General features: G+C 50.9%; 2 protein-coding genes across 2 annotated transcripts; both read left to right on the top strand.

Annotated features, from left to right (window-relative positions):
* Positions 1 to 5181: 5181 nt before the first annotated feature.
* Positions 5182 to 6123, top strand: LOC134399690 (olfactory receptor 52B2-like). The gene has a single exon (XM_063127775.1). The coding sequence runs from the start codon at positions 5275 to 5277 to the stop codon at positions 6121 to 6123; it is 849 nt and encodes a 282-aa protein (XP_062983845.1). The 5' UTR covers positions 5182 to 5274.
* Positions 6124 to 16870: 10747 nt separating this feature from the next.
* LOC134399688 (olfactory receptor 52P1-like) lies at positions 16871 to 18977 on the top strand. Its single transcript, XM_063127773.1, has 2 exons — positions 16871 to 17777; positions 18928 to 18977. Exons 1-2 carry the CDS (start codon positions 16871 to 16873, stop codon positions 18975 to 18977), a joined length of 957 nt encoding a protein of 318 aa, XP_062983843.1.
* The last annotated feature ends 5649 nt before the right edge of the window (positions 18978 to 24626 follow it).

The raw sequence follows: 24626 nt of genomic DNA, 5'->3' as shown, positions 1-24626 counted from the left end.
GTCCTGTCCGCTTCACTGGAAGCCTCTCTCCCACGGGGGCAGGGGGGAGCCTGTCCTGTCACCCGGGGACCCTTCGCCACCCACCCTGCTCTTCCGCTGGACTCCCAAGCGACGGGGCGTCTTCACAGGGTGGCCCAGCCGGCTGCCCCTCGAGGGCAGGCCGATAGTTAACCAGCATTGCACCATCAGGAGAAGGGATTCCGTGGGGACCTGATGGAGGTGCAGGACATGAGGCCTGGTGCGGAGAACGGGGGCAGGAGGGAGACGGCCGCCTTCGTAGTGCCACTATCTGGAGGCTTCCGCCAAAGCTGAGTAGTGCGAGATTCAGGACGGATGAAAGAATAAATAGGATCACAAAACTGTTTTTAAAGAGGTGCTGAATGGTTTGGGTCTCTGGCTGAAGGCTGGTCATTTTCGGAGGCATGAACGACACGGTGCAGCTGCTGCATTGCGTGTGGCCTGGCTCACAGTGCGCGTGGCTGAAAGACAGAGTCAGGAAAGCTTCCATCTGGACCCCATGCGGACGCTCCGTACCAGTGGCAACAGCCACAGCTGGGCACAGCATCAATACTCACTAAGACAGAGGTGGCTTTTTACAACTTTGATGCCTTGCAATTCCATTGGAGGGATTGGAGCATTTGGGGTGCCCAGGGGGCCTCCCCCCAAAGGGAACAAAAAGACTATAAAGGCAGAGAGAGGCCTTGGCAGGGCTTCTGTCTGGGCAGCAGGGGGATGGCAGCTGGAGCAGCGGCCTCCTTGTCCTAATACCTGGGGCCATCTCTGTCCATGCCCTGCTAGCTGGGGTGGGGGTGGGGGTGGGGGGCTTCCTTCCCCATTGGAGAGGCTGCCCAGTTTCTGGCAGGTGGGTGAGTTCTTTGTGCTGCAGCTTATAGGAGGGGAAGTGGGGTGCGGGAGAGCAAAACCCCTGGCGACCAGCCCAGGGCTCTTGCCAAGGAGGCTTTCTTGGGGAAGCACCCAACAGGTGCAGCAGCGCACAGCATCAAAGCGCCAGGGCCTCTGTGCAGGGAGTGTGCAGCTCCAGATGTGAGATGCAGGGAGCATGTGGAGGGAAGCCACTGACCTAGAGACAGGTCAACGACTGAGGAGCACAGAGAGCGAGGGGACGGGTACCCCAGAAGAAAGCGGAGCACCTGTGCCTTTCCTAGGGCAGTAGAAGGAGGGGCTGTCCCGCCGCGGCAGCCCTTCTGGCGCTCTGCTCAGGCACAGAGGCCTGCTCGTTGCTCTCTGCGCTAGCTGGCCACCCCACGTGGGGCTGCTTTGGGCCAGCAGGGTGCTGATATAGGGCTGGAAGACAGCCTAGAGAATTGGGGCACCAAGATGAAGGAAAGAGGGATCCTGCCGGTCTTGCAGCAAGCCGTAGGTAGGGAAGCAGATGTGGCCAGACTGGGCCACACATTTGGACGCAAATGGTCGAGCGGAAGATAGGCAGCTGTGTTCCTTGGGCACAACTGTCGCCATTGTCCCCGGCCTTTGCAACGGCTGCTGGACCTCTTGTGCAGCTCCTGTTCTTTTCAGTGACACCTGAGAGAAATTTACTTTTCCCCCCCAGCACCGCAGTGTCTGGGGAGGGGGCTCTTGTGGCGAGCCGCTCCAGATCAGGCAAGCGTCTCCCCACGTGCTCCCAAATGGGTTGGGGAAACATTGCCTGATCCACCAACACTTAACAATTCATACCCGGGGGGGCAGGCATTGGACAGGAGTGGGTTAATGGAGCCAGATGTGCGGTGGCAGCGGCCAGGGTCATTTTTGGTGAGATTCCTTTCGAGAGCTGGCTCTCCTGAAGGAGGCAGGGACTGGGCGTGCCGACTGACTCCCCACTGAGGACGGCATCTTCTCGGCCTCCCTGCAAAGAAGCCCTGAGACCCACCAGGGAAGGGGCGGTGGGGCACCTGCTGACACCGCCGAGGGGGGGGGCTGCTGACCAGAGCCCCCCTGGATCTGCTCCTGCTCTTCACACCATCAACATCCCATCTGGAATCATCCGAAGTCACACAGCCAGAAACACAAGACCAGTGGGGTGGAGTGAAGGGGCGGGGGCATCCTTTAAAATATCCACACCATGTTTTTAATGCTCTTAGAATCATAGAATCATAGAATGGCAGAGTTGGAAGGGGCCTACAAGGCCATCGAGTCCAACCCCCTGCTCAATGCAGGAATCCACCCTAAAGCATCCCTGACAGATGGTTGTCCAGCTGCCTCTTCTTGCACACACACACACACACCTGTCTGTCTGAAATTTGGCAGGCTTCGTCCCTTCTGAAGGGGCGATGATGCAGCCATTTTCATTAAATTCTATAAAATTTCATTAAACTCTATAAAAATGCTTTCCCACTTTTTAATACATCTCAGATTCTAAAGGCACCTAGCACACACACACACACACACACACACACACACACACACACACACACACACAGACGTATGTCTCTGCAAATTGCCAGCCTTCACTCTCTCCTGCTTTTGCCCACGTCACCCAGTACTGCCAAAACACAACATCATAGGTGTTTGTTGATGTTCCCATTCTAGGCAATGAGGGCAACACCTGGGGAAACAAGGTGAGGCGAACCTCTGCCTGAGCGCCAACCTCTGCAAAGGGAGCCTCCGAGCCGACGTGACCCGGTATCCGAGCCAACAAGGCAGGCCGCAAGGTGCAAGGTGACTGTTGTCTTGCACATAGGGAAGTGGGAAACGGGGCCGGGGCTGCCTAATCCAGAATGGGTCCAGGAGTTGGCCAGTGGCCCTTCCTCCCTGGTGCCCTGGTAATTTAAACTTACCAGCTCCCCAGTGACGCACAGAGGGGCCGCCAGCCGGCCAGCCAGCCACCAGCCCAGTGGGACAGGATCTGTCCACCCGGCACAGCTGCCCTCTTCCAAGGGGAGTGAAGAGGAGCGCAGCACCGCTCCCTTCCTCTGTCTCTGGACGCTCCGAGGAATCTCCTGCTGCCTGCAGGGCGGATCTTGTGGAACCTAGGGGAGCGGCTCTTGGGCCTGCCGTGCCAGGAGGCCCAGAAGGAGTCTGATGAAGCAGAGCGCCGTGACACGGCAGCTGGCCACCTGGCACAGCTCACAGCAGGCCGAGAGCCACGAGATGGGAGCTGAAGACAGGTCCGCTCTCGCCTGTCCCTGCTGGTTTGTGGCTGGAGACGGAAGAGGCAGACCTACTCCTGGGATTCCCCCAAAAAAGCAGGATAAAGAGCTTCCCTGCCTGCCTCCCTCCCGGCAGCGCTGGTTCCTCTCCCCTCCCAAGCAGACGCTCCTCACTGCCATCGAAGACAAGGACACCGACCCTCCCTGGTGAGTCATTCCGAGGCAGGGCGGGGGGCCTGGGGCGCTTACGGAACGGTCCCTTCCGCACCGAGGCATCCCTCCCTGGGCAGTCACCTGAAGACCCGAAGTCTGCAAGCGCAAGGTCCGCGTTCTGGGACTGGGCTCTGGGACGAGCCAAGGAGACGATCAGGCAAAATTTCTCAAGTCTTCTTAACACTTGTCAGATTCAGAGGAGAGGGATAGTTCGCAGGCACTGCAGCAGCAATGGGTGGAATTAAGGAAGTCCCGTTTTTCATGCCCCTGGTGTTTATATAACCCCAAGTAGCTCAGCTCCATCAGCGGTATGGAATCTATCTCCACATCATGCATTGAAACACCTCTCTCTCTCATGTCCCTTTGCCCACCCTTTTTCTAAGCTAAACGGTCCCAGACATTGTAACCTGCTCTTGTAAGAGAGATGCTCCAGCCCCTCGCTCATGTCGGTTGCCCTTGTCTGCACCTTTTCGAGCTGTGCAACATCGCTTTTAACTGTGGCTGCACCACAGACTTCTGTTATGAGATGGGCGGTTGGACTACTGCAACCTTCTTCTCTCTGACCTTCCTTCGTCTCACATCAGTCCGCTGGTCTCTGTCCACCACTCTGCCGCTAAGATCATCTTCTTGGCCCGCCGCTCTGACCAGGTCACTCCACTTCTGAAATCTCTTCATTGGCTTCCAATTCACTCCAGAATCCAATATAAACTTCTCCTGTTGACCTTTAAAGCTTTTCACGGTCTAGCTCCTGCCTATCTCTCCTCTCTCATCTCACACTATTGCCCCGCTCGTGCTCTCCGCTCCTCTGATGCCATGTTTCTCACCTGCCCAAGGACCTCCACTTCCCTTACTCGGCTTCGTCCTTTTTCTTCTGCTGCCCTTTAAGCCTGGAACGCTCTTCCAGAACACTTGATAACTACAAACTCAATCACAGCTTTTAAAACTCAGCTAAAAACTTTTCTTTTCCCTATAGCTTTTAAATATTGAGTTTGTTCTGACCCTATACTGTTAGCCTCACCCTACCTGGTGCCTGTTTACACTTCCCTGTGCCTGTTTGCATTCTCTTTCCCTCCTTATTGTTTACTACAACTTTATTAGATTGTAAGCCTATGCGGCAGGATCTTGCTATTTACTGTGTAATCTGTACAGCACCATGTACATTGATGGTGCTATATAAATAAATTAATAATAATAATAATAATAATAATAATAATAATAATAATAATAATAATTTTCGCTCCCTTTCCTAATGATCCTCACCCTGAAATTTGCCTTTTCTCGCAGCAACCAGACACAGGGCCGATGCCATCATCGATCTACCAGCTCAACCCCAGGATCCCGTTCCTGGCCAGTCTATGCCAGTTCAACCCCATCAGCATATAAGAGAATACTGGATCCCACCCCCACCCCCGACCCCCGTATACATTGCTCGACACTTATTTACATTGAATTGCATTCAAAGGGAACCTTCTTGGCCAGCCCTCCTTCACCCATTTTATTGATTTGTCGGCCGTATAGCCCATGCTCCCCCTCGCCAGGGCTTACAGAAACGCTTCCGAATATACATCCATAGAACAGCAGCGACAGCAACATCAACAATATTATTTAAACGCACAAATCCATCACTGGCTCTTCATTTACCATTTAACTGCTAAAACTGAACAAATGAGCCAAAGTCAGCCTGGAATGTCAGGCGGAGACAGGGGCGGCACAGGCTGTGGCTACGCTTCCCATTTTGCCACCTGTTGACCTCCCTCCCTCCCTCCCTCCCCCACCCCATTTCCAGTTCCACAGCAGCAGCTCGTTGTATTCCTGGAACGTGGATCTCCATGCAATGCTTCAGGATGGCAAAGACTCCTCCAATCAGACCAGCTTCCACCCGGCTTCCTTCATCCTCGTTGGCATCCCAGGCCTGGAGGGGTACCACAGCTGGATCGCCGTCTCCTTCTGCCTGATGTACGTCGCGGCTCTTCTGGGCAACTTCTTCCTGCTCTTCCTGATTGCAACGGTGCGCAGCCTCCACCAGCCCATGTACTTCTTCTTGGCCATGCTGGCGGTGGCTGACCTGGCCTTGTCCTCCTCCACCGTGCCCCAAACCCTGAGCATCCTCCTCTCGCCCCATTCCCAGGAGATCTCCTTTGGGGCCTGCCTCGCCCAGATGTTCACCACTCACACAAGCTTCATCACGGAGTCGACGATCCTGCTGGCCATGGCCTTCGATCGGTATGTCGCCATCTGCTGCCCGCTGCGCTACACGGTGATCCTGACGCCTGCTGCCATCGCGAAGACTGGTGTGGCCGCTCTCGCCCGCAGCTTCTGCGTGATGGTCCCGGTTGTTTTCCTCCTCAGGAGGCTGCCGTACTGTGGGCAGAGGGTGATGCCCCACTCCTACTGCGAGCACATGGGCATTGCCCGCATGGCCTGTGCAGACATCACCGTCAACGTCTGGTACGGCTTCGCCACCACCCTTCTGTGTCCAGGCGTAGACGTGATGCTCATCACGGCCTCCTACGCTCTCATCCTCCGGGCCGTCTTCAGGCTGCCCTCCAGGAATGCCCGGCTCAAGGCGCTGGGCACCTGTGGCTCCCACCTCTGTGTGATACTCCTGTTTTACACGCCGGCATTTTTCTCATTCTTCGCCCACCGCTTTGGCCGTGGCATCCCTCAGTATGTTCTCATCCTCTTGGCCAACGTCTACCAGCTGCTCCCACCCGCACTAAACCCAGTCATCTACGCCGTGAAAACCAAGCCAATTCGGGAACGGCTGGCCCAGGCCTTCGCACAAGCTGGGCAGCGGTGCTGAGCGCTGGATTCCCCTCTGCTAAAAATTGATCAAAATGAAAGCATCTAAAAAGAGGGAAAGGGTTCATGGGCCGTTTCCCCTTCAGTGAGGAGCAGGAAGCAACGCTGGGAACAATTTACCCGCTCTCCCGCTGTCCTTTGACTTGGACCAGTGGTTCAAATTTAAAAGTATAATAAACTAGGTGATTCTCCGTGAGCACAGTTCATGGAGAAAAATCAAATCTGACACAAAGGTTTAACTTAAGGTATACAGAGGTGTTTAAATGTTATTTTGTTAAATTTAACAGATAGAGACTTCCTTTCAGTGCAGTAACTAAACTTTGACTGGGTTACTTTTAACTCTGGGTGTCTCTTAATCCCTTCATGATGTGTTTTCTGGCATATCACTGTACTTTGGCCTGCAGCTGTTTATAAAGTTCTACAGAGACTTTTGGGGGGGGGGTTGTATTTCATTTTATGCCGATTTGCAATTAATTGTGTTTGTTGAATTATACTCGACATTATATATATATATATGTTAGTACATTGATATAGAAGATAGCCTACATCGTAAAAGAAAAAGGTTTATGGACATAAATTAAGTCCTGACTTTGAATTATACTGAAAACCATTGTTATTCATGGGCTTTGCCACGAAGTCTTTTTCATGGGAATCGGTCAATGAGAAGGCAGTCACGAAGGAATGACCATCTGACTCCCAACATTGATGCATGAAGTGCTGCTTGGCCAAGTTCTCCTTCTCAGCCTTCCTAACCACACCCCCTTCCAGACATTCATGAAGGATGAAAGGATTGAGGTGGGGTGGGAGGGGCTGGTAAGGGGAGGCCCTTCTCGCCAGGTGGGTCGTTTCTGAGCCATGAGCTGGCCATGGAGTGGAAGGAGCCCTGTGGCGTCAGACAAAGCATGTCCATCCAAAGTCCAGCACTGAGTTTCCCAGAGTGACCAGTCAGATGCAGCCAGAAAGCCCACAAGCGGGGTGGGGTGGGGTGGGGGGGTGGCAGGGGGTGAGATGGAGCAATGACCCTGCCTGGTTGTTTCCCTCCCAGCCACAAACATTGTCCAGAGGGATGTGGCCACAGTTGCATCAGGCAGCCCTCTGTTAGGGAAATACCCTGATCCAGTAGGGAATGGAACAGAGTCCAGGCAGGCCCAGATTCAAAGGCTTTTTATTCAGAACTACACGTGGAGGAGAGAAGCTCACCTCCAGCAAGCCAAAGGCTGAACTCCCTGCCCATTACCCACACACAGCATACTTTTATACTTTCAAAGTTGCTCTGATGAAATCATACTTTCCCTCCTCCCTCCCGTGACTGATCACAAGTCCCATCACTTTTTCCATAAATGAAACGATTCTACACTAAACAATGCTCAATATTTTGGCAACTGTGACCAGTACAATGTGACTTCTTGTTCCTGAGAAGCACCGCCCCCCCCCCCCCCCAAGGGCAGCTGGAAAGTCCCGGAGCCCTGCTGCTCTCGCAAAGTGCCCAGTCAGGAGTCCTGAGGTGGTTGGACAAAGGGAAGCATTGCGCCTTTCTGTCCGTGCGATACAAAGCCTGGTTCATAAATTCAAGGCTTTCAGATATGTTTTAGGGGAAGCAACAAGTGACCGTGGCAGAGAGGGAGCCAGTGGGCGCGTGCAGAGTTCAAGGCAGCCTTGAATCGCGTCTCGTTTGGCTTTTCTCAAATTATTAATTCAGGATTTCCGGGGTGCTTGTGTACTTTTCACCTGAGACAGGAACAATGGGACTTTTTCAGATTTCCCTGTCACCTCAAAGGCTTTGCTTGCCCCCCACCCATACGTCCAAATACTTTAAAGCCATCCAAGCTAGTGCCCACCACGTCCCCCTGTCTTGGGCCAGTGAAGTTTTAAAGTTGTTTGTTGTGTCGTGTGAAGAAGGACTCCCTTTGACCTGCCCCACTGCCCATTCATCCCATTGGGAGACTCCAAGGTTATGAGAGGAAAGTGCGTCCTCTCTAGCCTCTTTCTCCACAACATGCATCATTTTATATGGACGTCCCGTCGGGTCTTCTTAGGAAGAGGTCATACTCAGTGCTGGAGCACATGGGCTGTATGCAAAAAGCCCTGGGTTCAATGCCTGGTGTGGCACCGCTAGGTAAACAGCTCTGGTGGCAGGTGATGGGAAAGATGGATCTCCTGTAGGGGTGTGATCCGCTCCGATTAGGAGTGTAGAAGCAGTAGCGGATTGGCCTGCTCCGCCTTACCCAGAGGCGGAGTAGGAGCGGACCGCGGACCCCTAGAAGCAAGGCGAAGAGAAGCGACCATTTTTCGGAGCTCCTAGTTCAGGCGGAGCGCTCCGGTCGCCATCTTGAAAACATTTTGCCATAGGATTGCATTGCGGCAAATAATCATGGATAACTACGTTCTTTTTGAAGCTATTGTTCTGGAAATTCTTGTGCTCAGAGAGTCGTGGATGGGGGTCATTTTGAGACCACTCTCACCTCTCTGCATCGTGCAGGTCGCGTGCTATATTTTTTTGAAAATCGGGTCAACCGCGCGGCTCAAACGGCGTTTTCGGCTTTTCGCCCATAGGATTGCATTGAGGGAAAGAATCGGGGATAACTGGGGGTGGGGTTTAAGCTATCGTTCTGAAAATTCTTGTGCACAGAGAGTCGTGGATGGGGGTCATTTTGAGACTACTCTCAACTTTCTGCGTCCTGTGGTTCACGTGCAATATTTTTTAAAAAATCGGGGTTTGGGGTTTTTTTTTTTTTTTTTGGAAGTGATGACAGGCACATTCAACTCCCAATCCTGATGAGAATTGATCTCCTCAGAAAGCATCATCCTCCAATCCCAGCGTTGGAGGGGGGACTAAGGCAGACCCACCCTGAGAACTTTCTGTTTTGTGTCTCTTTGTGGGTTGGCGTTCATGGAGGGAACACTTAGTTAGTTAGTGCTCCTGCTTTGGACTTTGGAGATAGATTAGGATAGATTTAGTTTGGCGTGTGTGTGTGTGTTTGTTTGCTTCTTTCTGACTTATAGCTTAGTTTGCCCTGTGTTTTTCCCTTACTTTGATTTAATATAAACTTTATTTTTAAATTTTGGAGTGTGTGTTTGGTGGGTTGTGTTGGTTGCCCCCCCCCCGACTGTTCTGCTTTTGTGAAAGCTTTCTTTTGAAAGCATACACACACTTCTTGTCCCATTTCCTTACATTTATTAGTAATATTCTTAAACATATTTTATTATATTCTTTTACATAGTCTTAGTAGTATTCTCATACATATTATTAGTAGTATTAATATTTTATTCTTCTTATACATATTAGTAGTAGTGTTTGGTTGGTTCTTTCCCCCCCTCCCCTCTCTTAAATCCTGATTGTGTTTCCTTCTATCTTCTATATACCAAAAAATACCAAAAAATACCAAAAAAAAATTATTCTCTTTTTCTTCTCTATGTAACTTGGACTGAGTGTGCTGCTTTTGTGAAGTGCAACAGGCAGCCACAGATTGAGCATTTTGGGGAAAGCATACACACACTTCTTGTCCCATTTCCCTACATTTATTAGTAATATTCTTAAACATATTATTATATTCTTTTAGATATTCTTAGTAGTATATATATTAGTATATTCTCATACATATTATTAGTAGTATAATATTTTATTCTTCTTATACAGCATACACACTTCTTGTCCCATTTCCCTACATTTAAACATATTATATTCTTCTTATACATATTCTTAGTAGTACCTTATACATATTATTAGTAGTATTAATATTTTATTAGTCATCATGAAAAGAGGGAGCAGGCGTGCTGAAAGCAGCAAGGCTCAGGCTGGCACCAGTAAGCAGGCTGCCTCTCCTCCTGTGAAAATCAAACGGGCAACTCCTTGGCTGACTGCTCCAAAACAGAAGCAGGACAAGCAGGGGATGATGGGATTGCCTTGAAACTTGGTGTCCATGGGGACACATGGGTAAGCTGTCATGGGACCAAGGGATAGGTTTCTAACGTGCAAATTGACGTAGTTGTAGAATAGGACTTGATTTGGGGTGAGTTAAAAAGTTTAAGCCGCGCCAAAAATCAGGGGATGATGGGATTGCCTTGAGTGTGGGCGTCCATGTGGACACATGGATAAGCTGTCCTGGTGCTGAGTTTGAGGTTTCTAACATGCAAATTAACGGAGCTATCCCAAGGGGTCTGAATGGGGTGCCCGATTTTCAAAATTTCCCCCAAAATCAGGGGATGATGGGATTGCCTTGAAACTTGGCGTCCATGTGGACACGTGGATAAGCTATCATGGTGCCAACTTTGAGGTTTCTAACATGCAAATTGACGTAGTTGTAGAATGGGACAATTTGGGGTGAGTTAAGCCGCGCCAAAAATCAGGGGATGATGGGACTGCCTTGAGTCTGGGCGTCCATGTGGACACATGGATAAGCTGCCCTGGTGCCGAGTTTGAGGTTTCTAACATGCAAATTGACGGAGCTATCCCAAGGGGTCTGAATGGGGTGCCCGATTTTCAAAAATTCCCCAAAAATCAGGGGATGATGGGATTGCCTTGAAACATGGCGTCCATGCGGACACGTGGATAAGCTATCATGGTGCCAACTTTGAGGTTTCTAACATGCAAATTGACATAGTTGTAGAATGGGACAATTTGGGGTGAGTTAAGCCGCGCCAAAAATCAGGGGATGATGGGACTGCCTTGAGTCTGGGCGTCCATGTGGACACATGGATAAGCTGCCCTGGTGCCGAGTTTGAGGTTTCTAACATGCAAATTGACGGAGCTATCCCAAGGGGTCTGAATGGGGTGCCCGATTTTCAAAAATTCCCCAAAAATCAGGGGATGATGGGATTGCCTTGAAACTTGGCGTCCATGCGGACACATGGATAAGCTATCATGGTGCCGAGTTTGAGGTTTCTAACATGCAAATTGACGGAGCTATCCCAAGGGGTCTGAATGGGGTGCCCGATTTTCAAAAATTCGCCAAAAATCAGGGGATGATGGGATTGCCTTGAAACTTGGCGTGCGTGTGTATACGCCCATGAGGTGTCATGGTGCCAAACGTGAGGTTTCTAACTTGAACCAAAAAAAAGTTGTATACTTTTTTAGCTTTCAATGCAACCCTATGGGGGGGGGAAACGGAGCTCCGCTCCGGATCTGGAGCTCCGAGTGGAGCGGAGCGGAAGTGGGCGGAGCGGGGGCGGGGCGGAGCGGCCCGGTCCGAAAAATGGCGGATCTGCAAGTGAAGCGGAGCGGGGGGTCCGTGCACACCCCTAATCTCCTGCCAGTCAGAATAGAGAATTTGGGAGCATTCTAGGGCAGCCGTTTCTTAGGCCCATAGAAGCTCCCTTCGTGCGCACCACCCTTCCGTGGCCTTTTCCCAGGACCAAGCACAGCACTCACAGCAAGGCTTACATCTAACCAAGCAACACACAGAGCCAGTAAGTCCCCCTTTCCACCTGTCAGCTGTGTTGATCTGGGCTCTTGACTTTGAGCTTCTCTATACGATCAATTTATAGCACGCTGGTGATTGGCCGCTCACAGAAGCCAGTCAGTATCCAGGGCGCCTCCCGCAACTATCCACTAGAAATTGTGGGTTTAAAAAACCAGAAGTAATGAGGGAATTCAGAGTAATGAGGGTGTTCAGAGGAGGGCAACCAGGATGATCAGGGGTCTAGAAGCAAAGCCCTATGAAGAGAAACTGAAAGAACTGGGCATGTTTAGCCTGGAGAAGAGAAGATTGAGGGGAGACATGATAGCGCTCTTCAAATACTTCAAAGTTTGTCACACAGAGGAGGGCCAGGATCTCTTCTCAATCCTCCCAGAGTGCAGGACACGGAATAACGGGCTCAAGTTAAAGGAAGCCAGATTCCAGCTGGACATCAGAAAAAACTTCCTGACTGTTAGAGCAGTACGACAATGGAATCAGTTACCTAGGGAGGTTGTTGTCTCTCCCACACTAGAGGCATTCAAGAGGCAGCTGGACAACCCTCTGTCAGGGATGCTTTAGGGTGGATTCCTGCATTGAGCAGGGGGTTGGACTCGATAGCCTTGTAGACCCCTTCCAACTCTGCTATTCTATGATTCTATGGCATAATACAGAAACCACAAATAAACATACGAATAATCATATGAATGGCTCAGGAAGGGCAAGATATTTCCTGAAACAGAAGGATTCCTAATAGCCAGACAGGATCAAGTTATAGCAACCAAGAATTACCAAAAATACATCATAAAAGATGTCAGTGTAACAAGAGATTCATGTGGGAAATGTCAAGAAACGGTAGACCATGTAACAGGAGGATGTAAAATTCTGGCAGGAATGGAGTATACGGACAGGCACGATACAGCTGCAAAAATGATTCGCCAACAACTGGCCATCAAATTCAACCTCATCAAACACCCTGTAGTATACTATACATACTCACCCGAAACAATCTTGGAAAATGCAGAACATTCAATATATTGGAAAAGAACAATCTATGCAGACAAGACAATACCTTGCAACCGACCAGACATAACAGTTGTAGACAAAAACAACAACAACACTTACCTCATAGACAGAGCAATACCTAATGACAAAAATATTTTAGAAAAGGAAGAGCAATGGCTATGGAAGTCAAAGAACTAGGGCAACAGGAAAAAGTCACAATTATTCCATTAGTCACATCAGTCACTTGCATCACATTTTTAAAAAAAACTATACAGAAAACCTTCAAAAATTGGCCCTGCCAAAATACATCCACACCAACATCCAGAAAGTAGTCATACTTAAAACATGTTCAATTGTCATTCAGTTCCTAAATCAGTAAAAGACAGCATGACCTGGCAAAGCCTATCATGTGCGTCTAGAAAAACAGCTACGAATGAGAAAGGAGGGATGATGATGAGGATGATGATGATGATGATGAAGGGTATGGGTCAGAGTCGCATCCTGAGTGTTGAAAGCACTTGCCAGACACTCCTCTGCTAATGCTTGCAGCCAGGGTGGTCGCTTACACATTGCCAAAAAGAAAGCCCCCCCCCCCATTTGCATAACATTTGCATATGCAGATGTATGTGTATAGCGCTCTCCCTTCTCATGAGCATTTGACGTTAAACCTGGCTTGGCTTGGGCAGCCCATCCAGCAAAGGACATCTTCAAACAGAGGACTGTCCTCTGCCAGCTCTCCGAGATAGAGGACTGCTCTCTGGGAAGTTAGGACTCCTGGCCACCCCACGTGCCACCACCCTGTCCGGAAGCTCTGGGCTATTATTGCCCTGCTGGGGCGAGGGGCAGGCCGAGGCCAAGCGGAAGCAGCAGCTGCCATCCCGCTCCACGGACCTGGCCCAGGTGTTCTCTGTGCCCTTCTTGTCAGCCATGGAGTCGGGGGGGGGCTGGTTGCCATGGCGCTGATCCGCTACCTGGCCATCTGCTGGCCCCGGAGGCAGAGCTCCATCCTCACTGGCTGCTGGGGGGCCATGGCCCGGAGGCGGCTGCTGCTGCTGCAGCTCTGCGAAGCGGCCATCATGGGGCCCAGGGCCCTTCCTGGTGCAAAGGCTGCCCTTCTGCAGCTCCAGGGTCATCGCCCATTCTCACTATGATGACCACATGGCCGCGGCGAAACTGGCCCATGCCGACCCTACCATGGACAGCATGTTTGGCTTGGTGCTGATCCCCCTGGTCAAGGCAGGGGCCTGGTCAAGCTGGGCATTGGCCTGTCCTAGGCCTGATCCTCAGGGCCATGCTGCGCCTCCCCTCCCAGCAGGCCCAGCTCAAGCCCTTCGGTGCCTGCAGTGCCCACGGAGGGGTGGGGGAGAGGGGCGGTCCTCATCCTGGTCTTCTACACCCGGGCTTGGTTCCCCTTCTGACGCACCGCGGCTGCCAGTACAACCTCCCCGCTCTGCTCACACCCTGCTGGCCAGCCTCAACATGCTCCTGCCACGCCCCTCGCTCCATCCAATACTCTATGGGGTCAGGATTGCTCGGAGCGTGCCGGTGGGGGGACAGCATGCCCCACAAGAGCACGGTTCTAAAGCACGGACGTCCCCACAGCTCTTGGTGCCAGGCGAGCCTCGTCGGGGAGAGCGTTCCATAGTTGGGGTGGGTTGGTCTGGAAGGGGCAACGGAGACCCCTTAGCTGCTCCCTGGGGAGAGGAGAACTGCTAGAAATGGTTGGTTGATATGGATCAACACCGCAGCCCGCATTTTCAGACCCTCCTTGAGGAGAGCGGGGGGGGGGAGCACATCTGCACTTCAAAAACTGCCTCTGAGCCAATGACAAAAGTGGTTCCCCACTCTGCTTTTTGTGGGAGGCCCAATTCCACACTGAGAAAGGGCATTCTTGGGGCAGCAGCTTCAAGAGCTGAGCCTGCCCAGACGGTCAATCGGAGCGCACCCAGAAAAGCCGTCTGCACAGCCTGCAGCGCTGTCTCCCCCGGGAGAGGCATCCCTTCCCTCTCGCACAGCTGGTCCGTCTCACTCGAAAAGCAACCGCACGGGTGTCGGGAGGCAGGACGGATTGCGCCGGAGCTCTTGCGCCCCCGCCTGGGACTGGCCGCCCTCCCACCCGCAGGGACGCCTCCTGCTTGGGGAGCCAAGGAGCAGCACAGCAGCAGCAGCAGCAGCCCCAGTGGTCCTCAGGGCCATCTTCTTATGAGGCCTCACACAACCCCGGGCGGCCACAGCAGCCCATGCCGAGGCCGGAGCTGCGTGGCTGCCGGGCGCCTCCGTGGGTTTCCCCCTCTCCTGCCGGCTGCCTTTGTCTTCCAGCTGCCCGGACCTCCCTTTCAGAAGGCCATCCTGCTGTGGCCTGGGCCAGAGCTACAGCATGCAGCATGTGGCACTTTGAAAACGGTTTACGGCGTGTGTCCTGAGCCCGAACGGTTGTCAAAGCCGTTCTGAAGCGTTACAAAGCAGTCGTGCAGATCCTGCCCTGGCTGTGGCCCGGACCGCGTTGCTGAGCGACGTGATGGAGAAGCCCTGCTGGCAACCTTCCCCGAGCTCCACTGGATCCCTTTGGAGAGGGGCTGTGAAGCTCAGTGGGTAGAGCCACCGCCTGGCACGCAGGAGGCCCCCCTTTCGACCCCCGGCAGCATCTTCAGGTAAGGCTGGGGAAGACTCCTGCCTGCGACCCTGGGAGGGAAGGAGGGAGGGAGGGAGGGAGAGCCGGGGCTGCCTGTCCGTGTTGACAGGGCCGGGCTGGAGGGACCAAGGTTGCCGCGCAGCAGAAGGTGGCTTCTGCAGCCCTCGGTGGCCTGGCCGTGCTTCCGCCATTCCTCACAGTCCTGCCGTTTGTTATTTGGAAACAATACCATGGGTCTGAAGTTCATATATGGGGGTTTGGATGAAAGGATCCAAACTGTCTTTGCAAAGCGATTCCACGCAGCGGCACAAAGGCTCTGGGTCCCGCGCACTGTTATGCTTCAACACTGTTCCTTTCAGGGGCACAGCAGCAGCTGCAAACAGATGCGCGGCCCGTGGTCTTTTCTGCTGCAGGGTGCTTGCGCTGCTGCCAATGATGTCTTGTGCAGCCTGATGCCACGGCTCAGCCACGTGCTTCTGGACCGGGGCTGCTTTTCCCTGCAGTTCGTGTCTTGGTTCTTCGATGGGCTGCTCCCGCCTTTGGACGGAGAGCAGCTCTGGCTTCTTTTTGCAGCGGGGGGGGGGGGGGGGAGCACTCAGCTGGGTTGTGACAGTCCTACCGCCAGTCACCAGAAGCCACGACTTCATCGATAGGAAACACGGCCATGCCACGGCAGTGATGTACGGTCCAACAGGGCGGGAATGGAAACGCTCAACACGGACCAAAAAGGTCCGTGCTTAAGAGGAATAACACGTGCACTGTGTTGTGCATTGTTGTTGTTATCAATGTGCTTGTCACTTTATGGAGGGCTGCTCCCTGCCCCGAGGCGCTTCCAATCTGAAAAGTGCCCTGGGGGAAGGCAGAGAGGATGGGGAGGGAGGTGGAGGCTGGGGGGGGAGGTGGGCGTTACAGGGAAAGGAGGTGCAGCTGCTGAGGCACTGTGACAGGCAGGAGGCAACGGGGGGGGGGGGGGCAGCTGAGCCAAAGGCTTCCCAGAAAGGATGGCATTGGAGGACGTGGAGAGAGGTGGCTTGTCCAGGCCTAAGAAGAAGCCGGGTGGGGTGGGGTGGGGTGGGCTGGGGGGCAAGCAGAGTCTTTGGAGGGAGCAGGAGACCTTCGAGTGGGGGTGGGGAGTAGTGAAGCTGAAGAGGCAAAGGGAGGGATTGGAAGGCCAGAGCAGAGAAATAAAGGCCAGGCCACCGGGGGGGGGGGGGGAGGGGGGCAGTGTCACCTGCTCAGAGGGGGTGGGGTGGGGGGAGGAGGAATCAACAGATGTCCGGAAATGGAGGGTTTTCAAAGGGCAGCCATGACCAAAGGCAACACGAAAAGCACCCTAAGGTAACCCCCACTCGAGGGGTGCCCCATGTGTGTAGTTTAAAGTGCAAGAGACAAGGAGCCATTACGAAGCGAAGAGTGCAGGCGCAGCCCTGCTCAGGGGCCTCCGAAGGCAGATGCAGGCTCATCCGGATCCGCAAGGCGGCTGGCCTGGTTTGAGCAGCCACTGTGAACTAGCTGCGCTTGGGCCGTGGACCGGGTGGGGGTGGGGGAGGGAAGCCTTCTTCAGCGCGGGGGACGTTCTGCGACTGCTGTGCGCTTCTCCCTCCCTTGCAGGGCCGGTCCTTCCTCCCAGCCAGGGCTCAGAGGCACAGCAGCAGCAGCAGCAGCAGCAGCAGCAGCCGCCGCCGCATGAGTCACCCTCCAGCCCCACACGGGCCCTGATGGAGGCTCTCAACGGTACGGCGGACCTGGGCCAGGTCTCCTTCCTCCTGGTGGGCATCCCTGGGCTGGAAGCCTTTCACGCCTGGATCGGCGTCCCCCTCTGCTTCATGTATGTCCTGACGGTGCTGGGGAACGGCGCCGTTCTCTTCGTCATCAGGACGGAGCCGGCTCTGCACAAGCCCATGTTCCTCTTCCTCTCCATGCTGGCCACGAACGACCTGATTCTCAGCACCTCCACCCTGCCCAAGGCGCTGAGCATCATGTGGGCGGGCTCACGGGAGATAGGCTTCGGGGCCTGCCTGGTGCAGATGTACTTCATCCACACCTTCTCGACCGTGGAGTCCGCCATCTTGCTGGCGATGGCCTTTGACCGCTACGTGGCCATCTGCAACCCGCTACGCTACGCCACCATCCTCAGCAACCCAGTGGTGGCCAAGATGGGTTTGGTGGCCGCTGCCCGTGGAGTGCTCATGGTCATCCCTGGCCCCATACTCATCAAAAGGCTGCCGTACTGTTTTCACAGGGTCATCGAGCACACCTACTGCGAGCACATGGCGGTGGTCAAGTTGGCCTGTGCCGACACCTTCATCAACCGGACCTACGGGATCTGCGTGGCCCTCGTGGTGGTGGTGGTAGACCTGGGGCTCATTGCCACCTCTTACGCCATGATCCTCCGAGCGGTCTTCCGGCTGTCGTCGCGGGATGCACGGGCCAAGGCCCTCGGCACATGCGCGGCCCACACTTGCACCATCTTGGTGTTCTACGTGCCTGCCCTGTTCACCTTCCTGACTCACCGAATTGGCAGAAACGTGCCTCCCTACATCCACATCCTGCTAGCCACCCTGTACCTCTTGCTGCCACCCATGGTGAACCCACTTGTGTACGGGGTGAAGTTGCAGCAGATCCGTCAGCGGGTGCTTGGCCTTTTCAGCCAAGGGGGGAAGGTGCTTGTAGAGCACTAGGGCTTCCCCGTCCACCAGGCCAGGAGAAGCCTTATCGAGGGAGCAGTCCCTTGCCTTGCGGTTACAACTGCAGCGGATGACCAAAGTTGGGGCTTTGGAAAGGTCAAGGGTGATGGTGGTCCACCTGTTTGGTGGTCCAGCAATTGGATGGCGGGGAGGGGGGGGCGAGGTTGGAAAGAAATAGTCCTTGAAATGAAGGAGGGGAAAGTGGCTAGGTCTTGATTTGATGTAAGTCAGGAAAATGGAACATTTTTTTATTAATGCATTGATTACTGGAAGAACTGAAATAGTTCCTCTGGGGGAAGTTGAAGAGTGGCCAAGGGGATCCCAGAGCCCATTATCAGTGGATGTGATGGAAGGAAGGGAAAGAACGTCCTAGTGATAAATAAAGGAAATGTGTCCTCTTGCGGTAGAAGATGTGGGCAGAATATTCCCGTAGGAATAAGAAGAGCTTTAGGTGTGCAAGGTCTGTGGTTGGTTTCAGTTCTCGCTCTGTGTTCTGACCTCCATATTTGTGATGCAACTATGACTGTCTATTGGTCTCTGTTTGATTGAACGATTAAGCAATTAAAAATGTATTTATTTATTGTATTTATTTTGTACCCTGCCTCTTTACCAAGAAAAATGCCACTCCAGCAAACATAAAGCGTAAGATTAGCAGAGACATGGTCTGTAGAACTCCAAGCAGATATTTTTGTATGCAGCGGAACCAGAACTATGAAATAATAGTATCAAATAACCGGTTGCTTTGGTCACAGATGGAACTGGGAAGTGGTGGGGAAAAGCCAGCCCCCCCCCCCTCGGCACCCATGCGCCTGGTCCACATAGCCCAGGATTGTTGCCGTGGACTGGCAGCCGTGGCTCTCCATCCTGGAGATGCTGGCGACTGAACGTGGGACCTTCTGCAGAAAAAGCAGGAGCTCTGCCACTGAACCGTGGCCACTGCAATTAGTGATGGGGGCATATTTTTATTCCCAGTTCTCTCAGTTCTACTGCTTCTTGAAATGTGAGTGTGCTCAGGGGGAATCGTCTTTATGATCTGACATTTGGCCTGCTTCCATCTCAGGCTGTGCCCACAACCGATCTTCTCAAAGGGGAAGGCATCCCTGTACATTGGCATCACACATCAGTCCGAAGGCGATAAGAAGCCAGGGGCCCACTGTGGGCTCCCTTGCCCCCTTTATGCAGAACCAGGGCTGGATGAGTTTGCAGAACAAAACTATTTTGTCCGACAAACAAACAAAGCAATGGAAGCTGTCTTCATCTCTAAGAGAAACTCCCAAAACCACGCTTGGGCAATGTTTCGATTAGGACCAACCGAAATGTCACAAAATAGTGAGCAACCTTTCAAGTTCACCAGAAGGTCTCTTTAAGCTGGATGTTGAGAAAAGTAGGAGCAGGAGGAAGGGGGGCCAGGCGGAATCAGGCTGGACACTGAAGCCCCGAAGCCTGCATTTGCTGACAGTCTTACGTTCTGGAGGAGACCACAGATGCACAATGCAATCCCACGCATGTTTACTTGGAAGTAAGTCCCAGTGTGTGCAGTGGGGCCTACTTCCAGGGACGTGGCCTTAGTACTGCAGCCTTAGTTGGATCAGGCTGAATTTGGCCAACACTATAGATCAGGGGAGAGCAGACCACAAGCTTGAGTGTGGAGCGGGGCAGGGGGGAGGTCTACTCTTTTACTAGAAGCCCAGATCCACCAACTAGAGCCTGGTGCAGAAGACACAGTCGCAGGACTTAAGGAGAGGCTGCCTCTGAGCAGCACCTGCACCCAGGAATTGATTTTGAGGTACCAGAACTGAGCTGAGCTCACAGCCCTCCTGCACAAACCCCCATGCCTGGTTGCCCCAAGCTGTCTTCATTTCAGCTGTGTAATTTGGAAAGAGGTGGGAAGGTGGCGGAAAGGGTTGTTTTGTTGTAGCTATTGTTAAAGCAACAGCAATTCAGAAACCCTTGCTGATCTACTGCACATCACCCAGAGATCTACCAATCGATCTCAGACTACCTTCTGCCCATCCCGGCTGTAGGATAGGATGACCTCACATCCTTCTTGACCTGTAGAGACAGATATTCAACCCAGACCCCAAGGCTGAGCGGCTTATTTGTAGGGTGACCATATGACCGGATTTGCCCAGATTTTTGATGACAAATCCGGGAGGGGAAAGAGAAATCCGGATTTTTCCAATCTTCCCCAGCCAAAGAGCAGCTCTAATGGGAATTAACAAAAATGCTTATAACTCCATCATTTTCAAAGATAAAGACATGAAACATGGTATGATGATAGCTCTTAGGTAGGACTTTAATCATACCAAATTTGAAACAAATCCGTTCATCCATTGGTCTTTTAGGAATTTTTAAAAAATTGAGGTTTTAAAATTATTATTTTTAAAATTGTCATTTTTAATGATAAAGAGATGAAACTTTGCACCATAATAAGTTTTAGGTAGAGCTTTAGCCACACCAAATTTGAAACAGATGTGTTTATTCATTGATTTTTAGGAATTTTTTAAAATTTGAGGATTTAAAATTATTATTTTTAAAAAACTTTATTTTTAAAGATAAAGGGCTGAACGTTGGCACCATGATAGCTCTTAAGGAGAGATTTAGCTGTGCCAAGTTTGAATCATATCTGTTCATCTATTTTTTTTTAGGATTTTTTTAAAAGTTCAAAGTTTTAAAATTATTGTTTTTTAAAAACTGCTGGAGCCATATCCTTTAAACCCAGGTTGTCAAACCTCCTCTTTGGGGTGTTGCACATTGAGCAGTTTCAGCCCTTGGCATTAAGGGGATCTCCAGTCTTTAGGTAAGAAGTCCTGGGCAAGCAGGGCACCTTTCCTGTTGTAGATTTGGTGTGCAGTCAGGTACCTGGAGCTCAGCAGAGGCAAGGCATCCACAAATCAAAATGTGGGAAAGGAGAAATCAGTGAAAGCAGCCAACAGGGCAAAACAGAATGGGCCAGAGGCCTTTTTCTCAAATTTCCACATCATGGGCGATGAAGGGTCATTTTTAGAGAAAAACTCTCATGACCAACAGTAAGGTGCCAGTTGAGAGAGAGGCTCTGTTCTTCGTGGATGCCCTGTTGCTGCGAATGTTGGAACCTGGCATATCATTGCTTTGCTTCGCTACCACTTCCCTTCCACGTCACTTTGTGCACTTGTGAGCTAGGCTCTGACTACACTGCTGGGATGCAATGCAGAACATTTGAAGTGCATACCAGAGAAAAATAGATAGATTTGTGGCATATCTCTTAGAGACAGAGTTAGACTGAAGCCACAACTCAGAAATGGCTGTAGCTGAGCCCTGAGAGGCTGCTGTACCACACAGAGCCTTTTTAAGAGTGTCTTAGAGTCCAGTTTTGGTGCAGGCAGAGGCGTCTGGTGGTAGAGTTTTTTTAAAAAAACAAGAGTCACCGGATGCAACCAAGTGATAAGCTGTTGCCCTACCCCCAGCCACAGGGTACAAGTGCACAGCCTGGCTGGACTGTTGGGAGACTTTGGCAGAGAGAGAGGGGTTGGGGGATTATTTGAGGCTGGAAATGTTGGCAGGCTGGCATAAGGCAGAGAGAGCCTGGGTGCAACGCAGATGCACTTGTAGCTTGGCCCTGAGGCTGGCTTGCCACGCAGTGTTTTAAGAGTGCATCAAAGTTGTGCAGGAGGAGAGGTGGAGGCTGCTGGTGGCAAAGATTTTTAAAGTATTGGGCAAAAGGCGGGATATAATAATAATAATAATAATAATAATAATAATAATAATAATAATAATAAATGTAAGAGTCACCAGACATGACCAAGCAATAACCTGCAATAAGCAATGTCCCAAGCCACAAGTGTGCATCCTAGCTGGACCTTTGGGGGTGGGGGGGAGAGAGAGAGATTGTTTGAGGCTGGAGGCAATGACTTAGAGTGAGAGACAACAGAGGCTGCACAGACAACCCAGAGACATCTATTGTAACTTAGCCCCATGGTGCTGGCACGCAACGCAGGGCATTAGGAAGAGGGTCTCAGAGTCGCGTGTTTGTGCAGGAAGTAGACAGGAGTTCAAAGTCTGGATGTGCCAAGTGTTGCCAACACACAAACCTTGAGAAGCTAATGTATATAAGTGAGAAGTGTGAATGGGCAAAGTAGTGTTCACTGCCACAACACCCACCCTAATGTTAGAGCAGAGAAACTTGTGACAATTATACACAAGCTTTTTTAAAAAATTGAATTTTTAAAAAGCCAGCCATCCGGCCGGCCAGTAGCAAACCCTGTTGACAACAGCAGCAGCTTGCAATGAGTGAAGATACAGTCAGAAAAGTTATTTGAGGGAAGGGGAGAATGTAACACACAGAGTACAGCAAAAGCTTCCAAGTACAGCAAAACCTACAAAAGTAGGAGTGAGTGAAGTTAATTTCAGATACATTGAATCTCTCACTTGTTCTTTATTTCAGTGGTTTTAACATTAAGATGTTATGTAGAACAGATTTGTCTTAAATGTGTGCTGTAAAATCAGGCATGTGACCAAGGCTATATTCGGGTGGGCACGCCCCCTTGGTGCTGGACACGCCTCCTTGGGGGCGACCATGTTGTCCTCCTTTTTGGTTTCCAAAATATGGTCACCCTATTTAAGGGCTCTTTCAGACCGGGGAAATCGCGTCTCCTTACCGTGGCTCTTGCTTCCTGCTTCTCTTTTGTGATAGGGACAAGCAGAATCACATGGAGGAGGAAAGGGGAAGCAAGCAGAGACCACTGGGCTCATTTCAGTGCAGTGGGACAGCGCTCTCTAGTGGTGTGTTTTATTGCAAAACTTCTCCTGCACATGGCAGGAAATAGCAACAAATATCGCTAGAGCTCAGAAGTGTTGCATTTTTTTGAGGTTTACTTTGTAACGAAAAGAATGGCGGAAAGAGCAGGAGACGCGCAGGAGGATCACTGAGTCACCAAAATGACCTGTGAGCGACTGTGAGTGGCCAATGATGACCGTGCAAAAACCCCGCTTGTCTGAAGAACTGTTTCTCCCTGTTATAGCCTGGCCAAAGGGGCAAGCTTACGAATGTACTCTCTGTAACCTCTGTCACTGGCATCACCTTATACCTTTGTTATTTTTCAAATCTGTTGTTGTTAAATGTTATTGCGGGGGGGGGGGTATTATGATTTTTAAAAGTTAACCAACACTCATCCTGGCTTTATTGGACTCTCACTTAAAGATCGGCTATTGGATGTGAACTAAAGATTAAAGACTTTTATTTGATTGCAATGAACTACTACAGTTAAATTCTAGTAATATTCTAGTAGCCAATAATCCCCAGCTGTTGATTCTTCTTCTTCTTCTTCTTCTTCTTCTGGATTCTGCATACGAAATGTAATATATGAATGTAAAAATGTATATACCTAAATTTAGTAACTCAGAGAAGTGATCTCTTATTGATTGTCATATGAGTTTTCTTTTTTTTTCTTTTTCCCCCTTTTTTTCTTTAATACATCAAACAATACATCAATACAAATAAAACAATACTACATAATACACAATAATATGAAATAAACATTTGATAAACATATATTCTAACTTAATTCTCTTAACATAATCATACTTAACATAAAAGTGCACCCCCCCCCATCTATTCCTGTCTCCAAAATCTCATTGTTTCTTCTGGAGGTGGCTTCCCACTCCCCTTAGATAAAACATATTCTAGGAACTGTTTCCATATTCCCTCGAAATCATTCGTTTTTGTTATTCCTCCTCTCACTTTTATATTACATGTTAATTTATCATTAATAGCAATATCTCAAATCTCTTTATACCAATCTTCTATATGATAATCCCCTTGAGCCTTCCAGTTCCTAGATATCATTAATCTTGCTGCTGTTAACAAATTTGTTATCAATTCTTTTGTCTCTTTATTACAATTCAATTCTCCGTATAATGATAACAATGCCACTATAGGTGTCTCTTCAATCTCCATTCCTACAATTTCTTTTATCTCATTAAACACCATTTCCCACAATTTTTGTACAAATTCGCATTCCCACCACATATGTAAATACGTTCCTTTCTCTTGACAACCTCTCCAGCAGCGTCATATGTGTTTTCTTACCGATTGTAGTATGTATCATATTGCTCTCATTACATATATAATTTATAATGCTAAGATTAACGCTTGTCTGAAGAAGCTCTAAGTCTTTCCAGCACTCCAGAGAGCAGCCTGAGAACAGCGGAGGAGGAGGAGGGTGGAGGCCCACACTGCTGTCTATGGGATGGACGTGCTTTGAGAGGAAGGCCAGGTGGCAGCAGAGGCTGGAGGGCTAGCAGGAAATGCCAGCCCTGAGAGAGAACAAGGAGGAGTTCATTGCACCTTCCGACTCTCTCTCTCTCTCTCTCTCTCTCTCTCTCTCTCTCTCTCTCTCTCTCTCTGTGGGGTGCACCTGAGTTTCATGTGAAACTCAATGAAGGGGGGGTGCTTTGCAAAGTAGCACCACATGTAAAAAGCAATAGACTTCGTTCCCTAGCATGGGGCTAAGGGGCAAAGGTCTTCTTTCTAGATTTGGGGCAACGTGACCTGCTAAGCAGCAGGAAAGGTACACATGGCCCTTGCACCTGGATTGGTGTAATACACACAGCATGAAACATCCTCAGTTTTTGCCACGACCAAAAATTCTCTTAACTGGCCCTTTCCAAGGCTTTTCCTTGGAAAGGGCCAGTTCCCACAGAGGCCAACCAGAAGTCCTGCATCTGTGGTGGGACATCAGGGCCCACACACAATGTTCCCACCGCATGAACAAGATGGAGAGTGACGTCAGGTGCATAGGTGTACAGT

This window comes from Elgaria multicarinata, chromosome 5 (assembly GCF_023053635.1).
Source record: "Elgaria multicarinata webbii isolate HBS135686 ecotype San Diego chromosome 5, rElgMul1.1.pri, whole genome shotgun sequence".
In the NCBI taxonomy this organism is placed as follows: Eukaryota; Metazoa; Chordata; class Lepidosauria; order Squamata; family Anguidae; genus Elgaria; species Elgaria multicarinata.
This window is presented reverse-complemented; position numbering and strand designations above follow the sequence as displayed.

Excerpts from the sequence above, each read along its gene's own strand:
- LOC134399690 (XM_063127775.1), top strand. The coding sequence starts at position 5,275 with ATGTACGTCGCGGCTCTTCTGGGCAACTTCTTCCTGCTCTTCCTGATT.
- LOC134399688 (XM_063127773.1), top strand. The coding sequence starts at position 16,871 with ATGGAGGCTCTCAACGGTACGGCGGACCTGGGCCAGGTCTCCTTCCTC. Across the intron at positions 17,778-18,927 it reads GGTGAAGTTGCAGCAGATCC|GGGAAGGCATCCCTGTACAT; the intron begins GTCAGCGGGTGC and ends ATCTTCTCAAAG.